This window comes from Brachyhypopomus gauderio, unplaced genomic scaffold (genome assembly GCF_052324685.1).
Source record: "Brachyhypopomus gauderio isolate BG-103 unplaced genomic scaffold, BGAUD_0.2 sc74, whole genome shotgun sequence".
NCBI classification, from domain to species: domain Eukaryota; kingdom Metazoa; phylum Chordata; class Actinopteri; order Gymnotiformes; family Hypopomidae; genus Brachyhypopomus; species Brachyhypopomus gauderio.
Genome location: NW_027506895.1, coordinates 474027 through 494738, shown reverse-complemented (window position 1 = coordinate 494738; position 20712 = coordinate 474027). Strand labels below are relative to the sequence as shown.

Genomic DNA, 20712 nt, shown 5'->3' with positions numbered 1-20712 from the left:
TTGGAGCAAGAAGATTGATTAAGCATGTCCTACACAACTGCATCATCTGCAGAAAACTTAGAGGCAGAACAAACACTCAGCTGATGGCAGATCTACCACCCGATCGCTTGAGCATGGAACCTCCCTTCACCTTTGTGGGTCTAGATGTGTTCGGTCCTTGGACAGTTGTCACACGGCGCACCGGGGGGGGGGGGGGGGGGGGGGGCATGCAAACAGCAAGCGGTGGGCTGTCCTTTTCACGTGTCTTAGTACACGCGCCATCCACATTGAGCTGATTGAGTCGATGGACTCCTCCAGTTTTATTAATGCCTTCCGGAGGTTCACCATCTTGCGCGGACCTGCCAAACAGATATGATCAGACTGTGGTACCAATTTTGTTGGCGCTTGTTGGGAGCTGGGGTTTCTGCAGACAGACCCGAACATGTCCAACATCAGAAGGTACCTCGGAGAAGAAGGTTGCACGTGGGTCTTTAACCCGCCTCATTCCTCTCACATGGGAGGCAACTGGGAGAGAATGATAGGGATATCTAGACGCATCCTAGATGCAATGCTTCTCCAGTCCAGCTGTGTTCAATTGACACATGAGGTGCTTTCCACTCTTATGGCAGAGATAACGGCCATTATCAATGCCAGACCACTTTCCCCTATCACGACAGACCCAGACTCACCTTTCCTGCTTACACCAGCGATGCTCCTCACCCAAAAGGTCTGCGTTCCTCCTCCTTTCCCAGGAGGTTCAGACGGAAGAAATCTGCACAGGCAGCAATGGAGGCAGGTGCAGCACCTTGCGGATGTGTTTTGGAACAGATGGAGACGGGAGTATCTAGGGGTGCTTCAAAGCCGGGAAAAGTGGCAGACCGACCGTCCGAACCTCCAAGTTGGAGATTTAGTGCTGCTGAAAGACCAGCAAGTAAATCGTAACAAATGGCCAATGGGACTCATCAACGACACGACAAAGATGGTAAGGTCAGAAAAGTCGAGGTCAAGATATTCAAGAATGGAGCAGCTAAGACCTACCAAAGACCTGTATCTGAAACAGTGCTTCTCATGTCTCACAACGATCTAGAGTCACAGAACCGTGTTTAGAGACCTTAATTGTGTGTTAACGTAATATATAGTGTGCAATTGTAGTGGTATCCCACAATACCAGACGGGGAGTGTTATGACATTGAAATGTTTGGGTTCTGGCGCGACCCTGGTGTCTTTTAGTAAAAGTCCATTATTAAGCCTACCTTCAACTGATGGAACTTTCTGTGATGTCATTTTCTAGCTCGAGAAGAAGTTCGTTTTTTCAGTTAATTTAAACCATCACAAAAGTGAAGAGGTGCTTCCTTAGACTGTTCTTGCCCTTGAGAAGGCTTTGCTTTTTTACGGGAGAGAAAAAAGGGAGAATTATATGTATCGGAAGATTGAAATAAATGTTCAAAACTCGCTTCTGACTCAGAATTTCATCCCAACGTTAGCTGTCTGTCTAGTCAAGCGAATGGGCGCCTGACGAGGACAGATCACCTATCAATTTCGGATTATTTTAAATGAACGTTATCGTTTTTCAGCACGTCTTACATCAATAACATTATTAAGCATCACATTTCAAATATTACACATCGCGGATCAGCCCTAAATTCTCTCCAGATTGTTATACATTGCTCTTCGTTTTTTGCTAGTGGAAGATTTTTTTTATAGTGTAGGAGATGCGGGATCTGTCAGCAAAGCTACTGTATGTCGGTCTGTCCGAAAACTATGTCTGGCATTAAATTGACTAGTGCCCAGTTTTGTGGTTTTCCTGGGCATAAGCCAGTTATGGACATCAAAGAGGAATTCCACAGCATCATTGGTTTGTCTTTAATTCACACGGACAATAAAGAAATTAAGCAAAGGAGAAGCATATAACAAACTTCATTCCATTTACATTTTAAGGATTTCCTAGAGTGATTGGCTGCATTGATGGAACCTACATATGCTACTTATTCCAGCACTATTAGAACATGAAGGTGATTACATAAAGAGAAAATCCATCCATAGCATTAATGTACAGGTACTAACCTTTATAATACTTAATGAATAATGTACTTATCTTTAATGGTAACAAAAATAACGTAGCTATTGTCACCACCCACTTTCCCTCAAACTGGACATATATAGACTTACCTCCCCCTGACTATATCTCAGATTTGCCACCAGTCCAGAGACCAGTCCACCAGCCCTTTGGCACCATGCACTTTATACCTGTCCCATTTACGTACCTCACACCCACTCACACACACTGTACATACTGTACTTATATTTTTATATTTCATACCTTATACTGTTATCTATTTTAAATTTTTTTACCTTGCTTATTTAATGTCTATTGCCTGGCTTGCACCATGACCGTCTTGCACTATGTTGGCCTGCACTATGTTGTATGTAATTGCTGCTGTGATATTTTGTAGTATGTAATTGCACTGAGGCCTAGCCTAAAAGTGTTTTGTTGTGCTGTACAACCCTGTTTCAGCTTATACTGACAATAAAGTTGAATTGAATTGACTGACCGTTCTCCCCATCAAGATCATATGTGATGCTTCCCACCTCATCACAAATGTTGAAGCCAGATGGCCAGGATCCGTGTATGATTCCACACTGTACAACAAATCTGAATACAGTAGGCCTGAGGTAGTTATGCTAGTTATTCACATGCAGTGTAATAGTTAAATCATTGCAAACCCTAGTATGATTATAGGACACTATGACGGCCTCCTTCATGGAGACAGAGGGTATCCCTGCCTGTCCTATAGGCCTACCTTATGACTCCCTATTCAGATCCTGCACCTGGACCACAGTCCCGCTACAATCAGGCCCACAGCAAAACCAGGGCAAGAATTTAAATGACCCTAGGAAACCTCGAGGCCAGGTTCCAGTGCCTGAAGGGGCTCAGAGTAACCCCTGATAGGGCGTGCCAGAGGTGGGACCAAGTCAGTGTTTTGCAAGTCTCAAGTAAGTCCAAGTCTTTATCCTCAAGTCCCGAGTCAAGTCTCAAGCAAAGACAGACAACTCAAGTCAAGTCTCGAGTCAAGACAGGCAACCGTCAAGTCAAGTCCCAAGTCTGAAACTTGGAATTTCAAGTCCTTTCGAGTCTTTTTTTTTTTTTACAGGCACCAGCGCTTTACGAATGCTACGGTGATGCGTTTCTTTACTCGTTTTGTTGGTGTCCGCCAGCCAAAAGATGACAGATCATTTACATTTTATCTTCTCTTAATTACATAAATATACTTAAACAAGAATGTTTCGTTACATCATTTTACACGAAAATAGCAAGCTTCATCGAAAGCAAGATGCTGTCATTACGAATGGTTATTCTAAACATTTGGATAAAATGGTTAAATATAGACTAATAAAAGGTTAGGGTTATTTTTTCATTGTTTTCTGTTATTGTGGGGTCACGTTGTAGGCTACTATTGTTACCTGGAGATTCAGTGAGGTCACATATTCTGATGGCTGCCGTCAGAATTGGTGACCCCAGTTAAAAAGGCTCACCTGTACAACCCATTCATGATTTCTTTGTTGGCTGCAATGGTGAGGGGATGGTAAATCTTGTTTAAGTACATTTATGTAATTAAGAGACGATAAATGTAAATATAAACATCTGTCATATTTTGGCTCGTGGACACCAACAAAACAAGTAAAGAAAGTGCATCAGCGTAGTTTACGTAGCATTCGGGTCACAAAACTCAACGGTCACAGAATCTGGTGTAACGCCGATCTGTGTCAGAAGGATGGAAATGAAATTAATGGGGCGCACTTTATAAATATTAATATGCGTTTTAAAATTTAGATTTGAGGTAAAAAAAATCAAGTCTTTGCAAGTAAACAGGTTCAAGTCCAATTCAAGTCCCAAGTTATTGGTGTAAAAGTCCAAGTCAAGTCTAAGTCTCTGAATATTTTTTCAAGTCAAGTCAAAAGTCTTAATATTAATAACTCGAGTCCAAGTCATGTGACTCGAGTCCCCACCTCTGGGGCGTGCCACATAATAATGGCATATGTGGTATTACACAACATTGCAACCATCCAGGAAGAGCGACAGCCTACCATCTCTGACATGCCCACAGATGAGAAAACTTACATGCATGTGGGTAACAACAGAGATGGTGGAGTTGTCAGAGACTCCATCTGCAATCACTGCTTTCCACATTAAATCATGCACCACCACCCACCCCACTATCCACCCTGTAACCTTTTAATATACATTACAGTCAAATTCACTGTTATGTTTCATTATTTCATTTTTCCTGTAAATAATTATAATAATAACAATATATTTTAGAATATATTTTAAGAATAAGATATAGTTATGTACAGCCATACCACTTTGTACAATATTCTTATACTTCATTTTTATCTGATGCCATGTGTGTTTCACACCACTCAGATTAGACCTGGAACTAGTAAATGTTCAATTAAAAAATATTTACAGTACAGTATTATAAAGGTGGAGAAAATAATAATATAATCGCACCCTTCTACTAAATATAAAAATATCATTTTCACTCACGCATTAACTCTGTTGGCAATTTTTGACATGCCTTTCTCTAGCAGCTACCGCAGTATTACATTTACGTTTAATAATATCTAAATATTCTGCATACGCAGTCATTAATACTTCAAGCTACAGTGGTGTGAAATACGATGCTCGGCTGATTTTAGCGTTTAAGTCCATGATAAATCCTATTTATCTGCGTTCCATTAAGAATGCCTTTTATAGTTACGCGTGAACGCGCTTCTGTCTGGGTCAACCTACTCAGAGTTGAGCGACCCTGATTACTTTAACTCCGATCAGCCGTTTTGGAACCGAAAACTAGCTCGGGGTAAGACAACTCAGAGTTCATGGTTAAGTTTAGAGTTTGTTAAACCCGCTTTCTGGAATACCCACCAGGGATTTGGACCCATAGTATTGTTAACCTTAACCTTGTAAATCCTGTAAAGCGCTTTGTGACAACATGTTGTGAAAAGCGCTACACAAATATATTTGATTTGACTTATTCTTAAATAAAATCGTATCTTTGTAACACTGTTCATCTGTCTGCTTTACATGGCTGTGTTCGAAGAGAGACCTAAAGAGGAAAAGAGAAGCAAGTCTGTAATGATCCGCCTAAAGACAAGTCGACACGCGCATGTTTGCGTGTGAAGCCCCGTCCCCGCTTACTGGCAACACGGAAGTATCTGACGCTGCTTCCCAGAAACGGACCCTTATCGTGTTCTTTTACAGTTGATTTAGCCGACGTGTGTTCATAGTCCTTCTTGTGTCTCGTATAAAGTCAGAATGCGGATAACGGTCCTGTGTTTGGCCTTGGCGTGTTTGTATATTTCTCAAGGTAAGTGACACTTGTGTCGCTAGTTAAACATCGCTAGCTAGACAGCTAGATTAACTAGCTAGTTTACAGGCAAATGGAGGCACATTGTCTGTCTAGTCTAGTTACCTGTTTGGTCAAAAATGACCAAGATTATTCACCAAATACTTAGCAAGCTTTAGTACTTTATTTTATACTTTATTCACAAATAGAAAAATTAATACACGACACGGCTTATCCGTTTGTGATGTCCATCCGTACCAAAGTGTTATTCTTCCCACGTTTCATGGCATTGTATTGCTGTATTTTGAATGCAGGTCCAGGTGTTCTGAATCTATCTGTGCTACTCATCGAGCTGTCCTACCTAGGGCTACTGCGCATGCGCATTTCACGGCAGTGCCCGGGCACGTCCGTAGCGCAAATTTGGAGCCATATCTTATCAATTCATGCTACCGTGTCAAAATGTACTACCGCAACAGAACACTGAGCTTCGTGTCCTGACTCCGGTACGCAACCGGGGCTCCCTCTGTCGCAACCGGGGGGAGCTGATGTGTCACTTCTCGACAACGCAGCGGTTTCAGTTCGTGTATTCTAGTGTTGTGTCGTTCGCGAACGATTCGTTCAAATGAACGAATAATTTGAGTGAAAGAACTGTATCGAATCACTTCCTCAGCTGATTCGTTCCTTTTTCAGTTCAGTAATTGAGCTCAGCAGCGACCGTGCAGGCCGGCAGGGGAACTGCAGTGTGGTCTGTGAATCACCGAATCACCCGCGAATCTGGAGGCGGAGACATTCATTGCGAGGGAACTGCGCATGCTCAGTGATTCGTTCAGTGATTTGTTCACTGTACTGAGGGCTCTTGTTCACTCTCTGATTCGTTCATGAACTGAGGGCTCTCGTTCACTCTCTGATTCGTTCATGAACTGAGGGCTCTCGTTCACTCTCTGATTCGTTCATGAACTGAAAGCTCTCGTTGATTCTCTGATTCGTTCATGAACTGAGGGTTCTCGTTCACTCTCTGCTTCGTTCATGAACTGAGGGCTCTCGTTCACTCTCTGCTTCGTTCATGAACTGAGGGCTCTCGTTCACTCTCTGATTCGTTCATGAACTGAGGGCTCTCGTTCATTCTCTGATTCGTTCACTGAACTGAGGGCTCTCGTTCATTCTGATTCGTTCACCGAACGTACTGTCACCCAGAGAACTGTTGCTAAGGACGTGATTCACTTTTGCGCTGCCACTCACTCACATTTTCTTTTTGATTGCACTTTTAAGTTGATATTTTCTTCTGAATGTACAGTTTTTATCTTAATGTTGCTCTTAATTTAATATTTATTTTGCACTCAGTTGTAGATTAGTTCATACTTATTTTTTGTATTACGTTAGTGATCCTGCGCCAGTTCGTGCTTCAGCTTTTGTGATTTCACTCTTTCACAGGTTTTTATAAGATATTAATGGGAAACATAATTCGCGGGTCTTCACTTTTTCGCCGGTTGTCTGCGGAATTCGATCGGCGGAAAAAATATATATTTATGATTTTTTACAAAATCCCAAAATGTATAAAAATATATACGTGTGTGTGTGTGTGTGTGTGTATATATATATATATATATATATATATATATATATATATATATATTGGTGTGTATTTGAAAATGCTTGAACTTGTAATTACTTTGTTTCACAACAAATAGCTATCTGCAGGGTTGTCAACTCTCACGCAATGAGCATGAGACACACGCATTTGACTGTGTTCACATGCTCACACATCCGATTTCTCACGCCGAAAAAAAAAATCTAGTTTATTTACCTCTGATCCACATCTATGATTCAATGAGTTACTAGTTCGCTCTGGCGCCAACCACTGGCGATCGATCGATCGCGTTATAATATAATCCATTTTACTCCCCCCCGCCAATAATTTACACTCGCCACTGAACGATTCGGTGAACGAATCTTTTGAATGAAACTTTTTAGTGAACTGATTCTAATGATTCAGTTCATCTAAAAGAAATGTTTTGCCCATCACTAGTTTATTCGTGTTATTTTGGGAAGGGTTTTGCGCTGTCCTCATATCGGTTGAGAAAGCTAATTACTTCCCCTGGCGTCCCTAGTTTGTTCTCCCATGTTTCCTGTTTTTCTCCTCGTGTCAAGTTTCTCTACGAGTTTAATTATTTTTCTAGTTTGTTGCCTTGTGTTGTGCACACGTCGGCATAACGATTACTGTCCTATTCTCGTATCTGTTGTTATGGAGGGTTAAGCCTGGTTTATACTTTCGCGAGTGACCGTAGCGCGTGACTCCACCCACCTTGTGCGACCCTGCACGAACGGTGGAATACTTTCCACGTGCAGTTTTCTCCGAAACTATATGTGGTAGTATAAAGAAACACCCCTCAACAACAGGGGAAGGAACATTTATGACGAATTTTAATGTTGCTTTGTGTTTCAGGTTTGAAAGTGCTGGAATTTAGGCTAAAGTACTTGAAAATGCTTGAAAATGTAACTACTTCGTTTCACAACAAATAGCTATCTGACTGAACAGTTCTCTTGTATTACAAATACGAGCCTCTTGTAATTCCAGGACGAAACATGAGAGAACATGAAGACATTAAGATTGGGCGTTTTGAAAATAAACCACCATTAAATAATGTGATTAAAAGCGAATTATTTCGAATCATTTCGAGTATATGTATAAATAGTTAACTTATTTAAGTTCATCGTGCTGGGAATTATTGAAATGGACCTTGAAAGTGACGTACAAGTGCTTGAATTCCACCTTATAAAGGTGTATGAACCCTGCAAACACGACTTGGTTCATTGCGCTAAGGCACGACGCGCGCGAAGTTACAAAATTCGAGAGGTGCACGACCTCGCGAATCGACAGCGCGCGAGGCCCTTGCGCACGGGCAGAGCCACAGTGATTACGTCATTTTCGCCGCGTGGACCCTCGCCCCGCTCGTGTCAAATATAAACCAGTGAGCTGTCAGAAACAGGTTTGATGTGTGGCTATATTATATACTATATGACATGACCTAACACAAGGATTGTCTGCTACGGGGGGGGGGCACATGAAACTTTCTTGTCCCGGGCCCCAGCAAGACTGTCAACAGGCCTGATAGGAGTAATGAGGCTATTTCTAAAACGTAAGGAGTAGAAAGTACACATAATTGCTTGAAAATGTAAGGAGTAGAAATAAAAAAGTTGGATGAAAAATAATTACTCCACTTACTACTTAAGTAATGTAACGAAGTATTTGTACTTTGTATAAATGAAATATTCACTTATTTGTACTATTTTTATTTCAAAAGTAAATATAGTTTTATAGGAAGATGTTCAAATACTTGACATTAATTTTCAGACGTTTGTAGGTACAGACATCCGTTGTGGGCATTCTTGGCAGTTTTCTGTGGCTTTTATATTGTTCATATCGATATTGGATTTATATCGTATTGACCGAAATTAATAAATATATCGTGATATAAATTTTCCCCATATTGTCCAGCCCTAGCTTCTAGCATTAATACTGTAGGTACTGTGACAGAAATTGTCATTCTTGATTAGGTCATGCCATTTAGATTATAAGAGATCATTATGAACTTTATAATTTAGTACATGTCATTCTGATTAAACAGAAGGACTACAATAATGAAGTAGTGTGATTCAGTGTAACCATGTCTAGTTCATATTATACATATGTGTGCTATACTGTGACCCAGGTCAGGGAGAGTGTGAAGGGTAAGAGCACTCTGTTAATTGGTTGTCACTAGTCGCCATACTTGGGTCAATTAGCTTTCTCTGTGTTCAACTGATACATCAGTTTCTTCCGCTAACTCTAGGAAAGTCCATATTAGTAGATACACATATGTGAGACAAAGTAGCCTGCTGGGCACCTATGTTTTGGAACATGCTGTGCTTAAAATAACCTGCTTGCTAGACTTGCTGAACTGTGTTTAGGATTGTATATAAGCAAGGGGGACTGCCCAACCAAGGTCCAGGACTCCTCATGTTAAGACAAATTTACAAGAAATCTAAAATAACTATGTCAACAACTTACAAAATACACAATATACCTAATTGGACTCAATTTACCTTTGATAAGTAGCCTTGGTTTTTCCAGCTGAGTATTTTTGTGTGATAGCCAGTGTTGCGAATAACGCCGTTAAAAATAACGGCGTTAGGTAACGTCGTCATTTTGTCAGTAACGGGATAATATAATTAATTACTTTTCCTGTCGTTAAAACGCCGTTTACGTTACTGGTCATTAAAAGCGGTGCGTTACTATATATTGATATACTAATGCGAGCGGACCGCTGCCCAGCCTAGTGAGGAGTAACAGGTCCCGTTAGGTCAGTTCTCGGTGTAACACCTGTTTAACTTAACAAGTCAATAAGCATTTGGCTAAGGCAGCGTTATGATAGCCAATCAGAGCCAGTGTTTTTACACGAGTGACACGACACAAACGGAGAAGAGGCCGAAATGGCGTCAGGTGCAAGCCGAAGAAAACTAGAACTTTCAAGGCGATATAAACATTTTTTAAGAAAATACTTGGAAGTTACCGAATGTCTACCAGACTGGGTATTTGATTTATTTAATTAAGAATAGAGGTTTTATTATTAAGTTTACTTCTGTTGTAAACAAACCAGTTGTCTCAGGTTGAGAGAATTTAATTTAATTTCATAGATGTAAATGCACTTTATATAGTGTAACTGTTTACTTTTGCTTTTTTTTTCCCAAAGATTTTGGGATTTTAAAGGATTTTATCCTGCACTGGTCTGTGGATGTGCAATAAATATCAAAAGTTAAACAATTTTCTGATCTACTCATTTCAACTGACTGTGAAAACTGCTTAAAAAAAAACTTAATTAATTGGCATATAACCTTTTTTTAACTGTAACGCAAATAGTTACTTTCCCTGGTAACGAGTTACTTTTATTATAGAGTAATTCAGTTACTAACTCAGTTACTTTTTTGAACAAGTAGTGAGTAACTATAACTAATTACTTTTTTAAAGTAACGTTCCCAACACTGGTGATAGCAGATTCCGGAACATCTCAGCTACAAATTTGTTGAAGTCATCATAGAAGGTGAAAGCAACATAGCCATTTTAACCTCAGCATTTATGAACTGGGGGGTATTCCAAGAAGCGGGTTAAGCGAGAAAACTGGGTAAGTTAACTCAGAACTCACGGAAACTCGAGGTTTTCCGTTCCAGAAACCAAGCTTAAAGAGAACCTGAGTCAGGTACTATAGCAACTTGTGCTCTGAAGCTAACCTGCTCACTGGCAGGTTAACTTGGACCTGAACCAGAGTTACAAACACGTCAACATGACGTGTCCTTTCCTCGAGGATCATGTGGATATTGAAGCTCAGTTCATTCGCCGAGCTTTTCGTCGGGAACGCCTTATAAAACCCCAAATAGACATAGGCCTACTATCATTTTCGGATTATTTTTTAATGAACGTTATCGTTTTTCAGCACAATCCATTACTTACATCAATAACATTATTAAGCGTCACATTTCAAATATTACACATTGCAGATCAGCCCTAAATTCTCTCCAGATTGTTATACATCGCTCTTCGTTTTTTGCTAGTGGAAGTTTTTTTTATAGTGTAGGAGATGCGGGATCTGTCAGCAAAGCTACTGTATGTCAGTCTGTCCAAAAACTATGTCTGGCATTAAATTGGCTAGTGCCCAGTTTTGTGGTGTTTCCTGGGCATAAGCCAGTTATGGACATCAAAGGAATTCTACAGCATCGTTGGTTTGTCTTTAATTCACACGGACAATAAAGAAATTAAGCAAAGGAGAAGCAGTATATAACAAACTTCATTCCATTTACATTTTAAGGATTTCCTAGAGTGATTGGCTGCATTGATGGAACCCACATATGCTACCTATTCCAGCACCATTAGAACATGAAGGCGATTACATAACCAGAAAATCCATCCATAGCATTAATGTACAGGTACTAACCTTTATAATACTTAATGAATAATGTACTTATCTTTAATGGTAACAAAAATAACATAGCTATTGTCACCAGCCACTTTCCCTCAAACTGAACATATATAGACTTACCTCCCCCTGACTATATATCAGATTTGCCACCAGTCCAGAGACCAGTCCACCAGCCCTTTGGCACCATGCACTTTATCCCTGTCCCATTTACCTACCTCACACCCACTCACACACACTGTACATACTGTACTTATGTTTTTATATTTCATACCTTATACTGTTATCTATTTTACTTTTTTTTTACCTTGCCTATTTAATGTCTATTGCCTGGCTTGCACCATGACCGTCTTGCACCATGTTGTCCTGCACGATGTTTTATGTAATTGCTGCTGTGATATTTTGTAGTATGTAATTGCACTGAGGCCTAGCCTAAAAGTGTTTTGTTGTGCTGTACAACCCTGTTTCAGCATAATGACAATAAAGTTTAATTGAATTGAACTGATCGTTCTCCCCATCAAGATCATATGTGATGCTTCCCACCTCATCACAAATGTTGAAGCCAGATGGCCAGGATCTGTGTATGATTCCACACTGTACAACAAATCTGAATAGAGTAGGCCTGAGGTAGTTATGCTAGTTATTCACATGCAGTGTAATAGTTAAATCATTGCAAACCCTAGTGTGATTATAGGACACTATGACGACCTCCTTCATGGAGACAGAGGGTATCCCTGCCTGTCCTATAGGCCTACCTTATGACTCCCTATTCAGATCCTGTACCTGGACCACAGTCCCGCTACAATCAGGCCCACAGCAAAACCAGGGCAAGAATTTAAATGACCCTAGGAATCCTCGAGGCCAGGTTCCAGTGCCTGAAGGGGCTCAGAGTAACCCCTGATGGGGCGTGCCACATAATAATGGCATATGTGGTATTACACAACATTGCAACCATCCAGGAAGAGCGACAGCCTACCATCTCTGACATGCCCACAGATGAGGAACCTTACATGCATGTGGGTGACAACAGAGATGGTGGAGTTGTCAGAGACTCCATCTGCAATCACTGCTTTCCACATTAAATCATGCACCACCACCCACCCCACCATACACCCTGTAACCTTTTAATATACATTACAGTCAAATTCACTGTTATGTTTCATTATTTCATTTCTCCTGTAAATAAATATATTTTAGAATATATTTTAAGAATAAGATAGTTATGTACAGCCATACCACTTTGTACAATATTCTTATACTTCATTTTTATCTCCTGTCATGTGTGTTTCACACCACTCAGATTAGACCTGTAATTAGTAAGTGTTCAATTAAAAAAAAAATTTTTTTAATTGTATTTTTACAATTTTACAATACAAAAAATACAGTATTATAACATGCATTAACTGTTGGCAATTTTTTGACATGCTGACTGCCTTTCTCTAGCAGCTACCGCAGTATTACATTTACGTTTAATAATATCTAAATATTTTGCATACGCAGTCATTAATACTTCAAGCTTCAAGCTCGGCTGATTTTCGCGTTTAAGTCCATGATAAATCCTATTTATCTGCGTTCCATTAAGAATGCCTTTTATAGTTGAACGCGCTTCTGTCTGGGTCAACCTACTCAGAGTTGAGCGACCCTGATTACTTTAACTCCGATCAGCCGTTTTGGAACCGAAAACTCTGAGTATGTCAGATCGGGGTAAGACAACTCCGAGTTCAGGGTTAAGTTTAGAGTTTGTTAAACCCGCTTTCTGGAATACCCCCCTGGCCTATCTTCAAGCGTAAACTGAAGACCCACCTGTTTGTTGAGTTCTTACCAGAGCACTAACTCAGCTGATACCACTTGCTGTTGTTCTTAAATTGTATGTCTGTCTATGGGGTCATTCCATGTCAAATCAATCAAAATTTGGATTGGTCCCCGCTTGACCACCTCAGAATCCCTTCAAACTTTCCCAATTTGTAGGCAGATAAATACCTATATTTATTTTTTCAATTTTTGGTGATTTTGGTGATTTTCAGTGGTGAATAAAACCACTATATCAATAAAGGCCATTCCAATTTTTCTACCATATAATCAGCACATATCAAAGTATATAATAGAACAAAATAATTGAAAAAATAAATATAGGTATTTTGGGAATCAGTGTCCAAACAAGGGTACCGTACGTGTGAAATCGGATATTTGACAGCAAATTGTGCAAAAACTGGACCACATGCAGGCAACTTAATTATTACTTCAACATTGTCACTGGAAGTACTTTGAAACATAAAACATAGATCAGCCTTCTTCTACTCCATCCATGAGATAATGACAGGTGAAAATGACTCTTAGTTGAATTTTTTTTTCCAACTTTGGGAATTTTTTTCTATTGACACAACACAACTTACAGCACCAGAAAGTACATAAATGTTCAGCCTTCTAGCTGTAATAGTTTATATATTCATATGAGATGAATAAATGAGATATTCATATTCAAATTTTGCTATTTAGCCACTTTCGCAAAAGATGCGTCTGAGGGTGGGGGTTACAAAAACGGCTGTAACTCTTGAAATATTGAAAACATGGAACGGAAATACTTTGGATTTTTCCATGAAACGTATCTGCCTACAAATGGGGAAAGTTTGAAGGGATTCTGAGATGGTCAGGTGGGGACCATTGGTTGAGTTGATATGGAATGACCCTATGGTTATTTGTTTGCTTCTTGGCAAACGTCTAACTTGCAAAACACTAGGTAATGACATTGACTCATGTAGTTTAGTAGTAGTCTGATTCAATGGTATCTTGAATTCTTATCCGTATAAGCCTATCCATATTATTACCTAGGATGAATTCTGTGATCAGATGCAAAGCACTTTGTAAGTCGCTCTGGATAAGAGTGTCTGCTAAATGCCGTAAATGTAAATGTTATAGGCCATTACCTTATCAGAATGTGCTTCCAGTAATAAGAATTAATTAAGTCATGTACTGATTACTGGAATGCTGTGCTTGTCTTAGAAACCCACTGTGATTAATGTGACCGTGCAAATGTCATTACCGTTACATGGTTATTCACTTGTATTTAAGAAAATTGCTTTAGAAATGTAAAATAGCAAAACAGAACGAATGTCAAGCATTAAGAAGTGCTCGTTTCAAGGTCAATCAACTAAAACCAGAATAAACAGATGGATCAAATCGAGAATGATTATTTATTAGCAAAGGTAAATCAAACTGACTGGCAGACGTTTAGAACCTCCATGTGTTAGAAACACGTAATATAGTAATATTTACGAGGTCTTTCCTATGATATTCACAAAAATATTTGAGTTGTCGACAAAACACAATAAAATGCAAAAAGATTTATGTTGCAATATGATTAAATAGGATAAATGGGCAATATTCACCATTAATCCAAGAGAAAAAACTATTATGGGCTACACTAAACACTGACGTGAAAGTAGCATGTGCATGCGCAGTAGCTATAGGTAGGACAATCGATGGGTAGCATAGATTTTCAGAACACCGGCTGTATTTTAACCACTTAATGCACGGAGCGAACATATGCTGCTTATTCGTGCCTCGGTTTTAGTACTTCCCACGGTGGTTGAAAGATATTTCTAAACTTTGTTGTTCTCTCTCTCACTTTCTCTTTCTCTGGAAAGGTCTGCCTATTTTAGAAGACAACAGTACCCCCAAAGACACCTCCTCTGCAAAGAGCCAAAGAACTAGTTCAGGTGACCACAAACATGGGTTGACTGCAGCAGCACTACACAATAAAGAGCAAAATACAGGCCAAGGACAAGGAACGGACGGCTCAAAGAAAGGCCAAGGACAAGGAACGGACGGCTCAAAGAAAGGCCAAGGACAAGGAACGGGCGTCTCAAACGCAGGCCAAGGACAAGGAACGGGCGTCTCAAGCGCAGGCCAAGGACGAGGAACGGGCGTCTCAAGCGCAGGCCAAGGACAAGGAACGGGCGTCTCAAACGCAGGCCAAGGACAAGGAACGAGCGTCTCAAACGCAGGCCAAGGACAAGGAACGGGCGTCTCAAACGCAGGCCAAGGACAAGGAACGGGCGGCTCAAGCGCAGGCCAAGGACAAGGAACGGGCGGCTCAAACGCAGGCCAAGGACAGGGAACGGGCGGCTCAAGCGCAGGCCAAGGACAGGGAACGGGCGGCTCAAGCGCAGGCCAAGGACAGGGAACGGGCGGCTCAAGCGCAGGCCAAGGACAGGGAACGGGCGGCTCAAGCGCAGGCCAAGGACAGGGAACGGGCGTCTCAAACGCAGGACAAGGACAAGGAACGGGCGGCTCAAACGCAGGACAAGGAACGGGCGGCTCAAGCGCAGGCCAAGGACAAGGAACGGGCAGCTCAGACGCAGTCCAAGGACAAGGAACGGGTGGCTCAAGCGCAGGCCAAGGACAAGGAACGGGCGGCTCAAAGAAAGGCCAAGGACAAGGAACGGACGGCTCAAACGCAGGCCAAGGACAAGGAACGGGCGTCTCAAACGCAGGCCAAGGACAAGGAACGGGCAGCTCAGACGCAGTCCAAGGACAAGGAACGGGTGGCTCAAGCGCAGGCCAAGGACAAGGAACGGGCGGCTCAAAGAAAGGCCAAGGACAAGGAACGGACGGCTCAAACGCAGGCCAAGGACAAGGAACGGGCGTCTCAAACGCAGGCCAAGGACAGGGAACGGGCGGCTCAAGCGCAGGCCAAGGACAAGGAACGGGCGGCTCAAACGCAGGCCAAGGACAAGGAACGGGCGGCCCAAACGCAGGCCAAGGACAAGGAACGGACGGCTCAAACGCAGTCCAAGGACAAGGAACGGGCGTCTCAAACGCAGTCCAAGGACAAGGAACGGGCAGCTCAGACGCAGTCCAAGGACAAGGAACGGGTGGCTCAAGCGCAGGCCAAGGACAAGGAACGGGCGGCTCAAAGAAAGGCCAAGGACAAGGAACGGACGGCTCAAACGCAGGCCAAGGACAAGGAACGGGCGTCTCAAACGCAGGCCAAGGACAGGGAACGGACGGCTCAAGCGCAGGCCAAGGACAGGGAACGGGCGGCTCAAGCGCAGGCCAAGGACAGGGAACGGGCGGCTCAAACGCAGGCCAAGGACAGGGAACGGGCGGCTCAAACGCAGGCCAAGGACAGGAAACGGGCGGCTCAAACGCAGGCCAAGGACAGGAAACGGGCGGCTCAAACGCAGGCCAAGGACAGGGAACGGGCGGCTCAAACGCAGGCCAAGGACAGGGAACGGACGGCTCAAACTCAGGCCAAGGACAGGGAACGGACGGCTCAAATTCAGGCCAAAAAAAAGAACAGGGTGGCCAAAAACAGAAAACGAACATGGCGAATAACCAGCAGCAACAGGAGGAGAGCAGTCATTTCTTTGCCTACTTCGTGTTCATGGCACTGCTGGTTGCCATCCTCTACGTTGGCTATCACAACAAACGCAAAGTGGGTCTTATTGTCCATGTAAGACCATATCATATTTCTTTTGGTGTCTTTCTTACTCTCTCTCTCTCTTTCTCTCTCAGATCATTGCTTATGTGCTTGAGGGCAGGAGATCAAAAGGCCCACAGAGACCAAAAACGTCAGACTATCAGAAGCTTGTGCAGGACGTGAGTAGTAACTTGAAGACCCTTGGCCATCACAACATGGCCATCATAACACTTTTACACAATGATGGACTATGATTTTGCTATCATGACAATTCCCTGCCTTTTGTTACATTTAGACTTTAAGTGGAAGGTTTTGTTATGTAAAAGGAAAAGGTTAAAAGCTCCTTGTGTTAATCATATGAGAGCATGTTAGACCTGCATGACTTTAAATTCAGTTCACCCGACTACTAAACTCCATCTAGATTTCTTGTGGAAGATGGATGTTAATCCCCTTAAGTGGAGTGAGGTACAGGATGTAGTGCGGTGTGCAAAAGCTGGTTCAGCACCAGGGCCTAATGGAGTTCCATATAGATTATATAAAAGTGCGCCAGATGTTTTAAAGTTGTTATGGAGGTTGATGATTATAGTGTGGAAGAAGGGGATTATCCCAAAGGATTGGCGAAGGGCAGGTGGTGTTCTTATTCCGAAAGAGAAGGATTCTGTAGCCATAGAGCAGTTTCGTCCCATAAGCTTGCTTAATGTGGAGGGTAAAATATTCTTTAGTGTAGTTGCACGTAGGTTGGCAGCGTTTCTGAAAAAGAATAAGTTAATTGATACATCGGTGCAAAAAGCAGGGATTACAGGTTTTTCAGGGTGTATAGAGCATAGTAGCATGATTTGGCACCAGATTCAAACAGCAAGAGCAGAGAGAAGAGACCTACATGTGGTATTCTTGGATCTGGCTAACGCTTTTGGTTCGGTACCACATGCTCTGTTGTGGAAAGCATTTGAATTTTTTCAGATTCCAGATGAGATTACGAGGTTAGTTAAAGCTTATTTTGGAGACATTCAGTTTTGTTTCAGCACAGAGGAGTTTGTTACATCTTGGCAACGTCTGGAAGTAGGTATAATGGCAGGGTGCACAATCCCACCATTGGCATTTACAATGGCAATGGAGGTGATTATTAGGGCTTCTAAGTGGGTTGTAGGTGGGGAGAGGCTGCATGATGGCACCCGGCTCCCACCGATTAGGGCATACATGGATGACATGACTACATTGACGACAACTGTTCCATGTGCTCGGCGGCTGTTGGAGAAGCTAGGTGATAATCTTAGGCTGGCTAGGATGAAGGTTAAACCCAGTAAGTCTAGGAGTGTTTCAATTGTGAAAGGGAAGTTGACACAAGAAAAGTATGTGATGGAGGGAGAAGTTATACCAGGTTTGTTTGGTGGTCTGAGTACTTGGCAGTTGAGGCAATGGACCATGAACATAGTGCGCTGTGCTTCTGGATCCTTGTCGAGCCAGTATCAGATTGTAGCTGCTGCTGTGTTCTGTTCAAGCAACTAGTGTGTGCATAGGGTGTGTGAAATCTATCTTGTCTTCTTAGTAGTATTGTGTAGGTATTATTAGATCATGGTTGTTGGTTGGTTAATACATCCTAGCCAAGCCTGTTGCATGACTCCGGATGTTAGGTGCAGGATTTATCATCTTCCTGTTTTATGTTACTTATTGTTTTGTTTCTCTCGTACCGAATATTGTTGTTGAATTTAAAACTCTGTTTTCTGTTTGCAGTGAAGAAGACAAGTGGAAAGACTGTTGGAAGCCTGTGACTGTGAAACTTACATGCAGAACAGTGCCTGTCTGTCAACAAGTGTTGGGTGGTCAATCTGAATCTTTATTCAGATTAGCCACTGACTTTCTAAATTCCACCATCACCATGGCTTTCTTTTCTTAAGCAGTGAAAGTCAAAATGGAGGTAAATGCCGTGTGTGTATTTTTTTGTAACTTTTGGCTGCTTTCTTGCATGTCCCTGCAAGATCTTTTCAGAGGCTGAGGGAGAGCAGGAAGGTCTTGTTTTTCTTTCAAATGAAACATTTCTCAGGAAGCTTCAAATCTCGTGGCTCAACAAGTTTATTTCAGCATATTCGTTATGTGCAGATTAGAGATTTTAAAGATGCGCTATAATGCTGCAGGGGTTGTGTAACTGTGCAGATGTGAAACGATACAGTCCTCGTCTTGGCCTTGTGCGTGGCTCCCAGTCCAGTCTCCAGAAAGCCTGTGCTTTAGTTGTGTCAAAAGGAACAACAGCAAAAATATGGACTGGCTGAAGACTAGATTGGAAATGGATTTGAAATTATTACATACTGTAGGTTGAAAGGTTACATACTGTGTGTGTGTGTGTGTGTCCTGGAGGGCCAGAGTCCTGTTCAGTTTGGGGATTTCCCTGATCAAATACACATGATTGAGTTAGCCACTTAATTACCATGTTTAAGAGCTGGGCTTTGGTCTTCCAGGACGAGTTGGACACCCCTGCTCTAAAGGAACCATCTCAGGATGATCAGAACATATACGTAGAGGTCTGAAGGCCATACAAAACGTTGCCTCTTATTTCAGTTCTGCCAACAAGCTGTTTTTCAAACTGCCATAAAAAGGATAAGGACAAAAAATCTCCAGTCACCAGCTGGCCAATTATTTTGTTGAGTATCTGTTCTGTATCAGCCAGGAGTTAGGCTGTCTCCAGCCCTTCCGTGCAATTAAATCCTCAGTATTTAGCCATGCAGTACTCGCTTAAATGTAAGTGCATGAAGCTCACTTTAAAATTTAGCCATATATATATATTTTTCAAGAACATGTTTTGTGGTTGCTTGCAAATGGATAGAAATTGAATTATTAGAATTCTATAAGAAGTGAAACATGTGTTATGTCAGATTCCTTTGCGTGGAGGCGAGGTGAGAACGTGGAATTGTGACACATTTGGAAGCCTTACGCCAGAGACAGAAAACCCCTGTGACAAAACCAGTCTGTCTTGTTTGATGATTCTTCTGCTGGGTTTAGAATAGTAAATGATACCCAGCAGAATCATGTGTGCCAGGTAGAAAACCTTTCTCCCAGTGCCTGCAGTATGATGCCCAATCACCACTATGTACCAGGAATCTTTTGACATGGCTCTGTATTGCTTTTCTGTCTTTTGGTCTGTTTCGCACTCTGCTGAGTTTGTGACTGACAGTGGGGACATAAGCAGTGACTTTGCACAGCGTAACTGAAATATTAGACAGAGACAATATTACAGTTCCGTGAACAGCTGCCCTGTGGATTTGCTTTTGTCACATTTTTCACAGAAAATGTTATTTTTGAATAAAAATTTTGATTGAATTTTGGCTTTGAATTGTCTGTTATCTGTAGTGGCCATAGTGTATAAGAACAGTCATACACATTTTTTTTAATCCATTCTCAAATTGCTCTTAAACTAAGTAACATCCCAAACAGAACCCCTCCAGACTGCTGCTTTTTGTGTATTGTCAACCCCCTGCTTCATTTTACCATTTTAAGCAGTTTCTGAAAGTTGGGTCTTGCGTGCGTGTATATTTTTTTAAATCATTCAACCCATCACATGTACACTGGTTCCACATTGTCACTTAAAATGGTGACGTTTTTGCAGTAATCTGTGAGCCACAAGTTTATGTATGCGGTGTATGAGCAGTTTTCTCCCTGTGGGTTACAAGTAGGGGTGATTGACTGCAAACAGTAATGACTGCTGGGGCAGTCATGGCCTGGTGGTAGGGAACTGGACTTGTGACCGAAGGGTCGTGGGTTTGATTCCCAGGCCTGAGGCCATGACTGAGGTGCCCTTGATCAAGGCACCTAACCCCAACTGCTCCCCAGGCGCCGGGCTAGTGCTGCCCACCGCTCTGGGCATGTATGCATGTAGTGCTGTCAATTCCAGGTGCCGCGATTAAAAGTCCTCACCAGGATTTTGCTCAGGCTTCCTGGATTGTGTTGATTCCACAAATTTTACCTGGATTGCTAATTAGAAAATCTAGCAAGCTTGAGCAAAATCCTGGTGAGGACTTTAAAT

The 20712-nt window shown here is 42.0% G+C and overlaps 1 protein-coding gene across 1 annotated transcript; it reads left to right on the top strand.

The window, feature by feature from the left end:
- Positions 1–421: 421 nt before the first annotated feature.
- LOC143491326 (uncharacterized) lies at positions 422–20009 on the top strand. Its single transcript, XM_076990209.1, has 4 exons — positions 422–961; positions 15019–16712; positions 16793–16876; positions 18429–20009. Exons 1-4 carry the CDS (start codon positions 422–424, stop codon positions 18589–18591), a joined length of 2481 nt encoding a protein of 826 aa, XP_076846324.1. The 3' UTR covers positions 18592–20009.
- Positions 20010–20712: the final 703 nt, after the last annotated feature.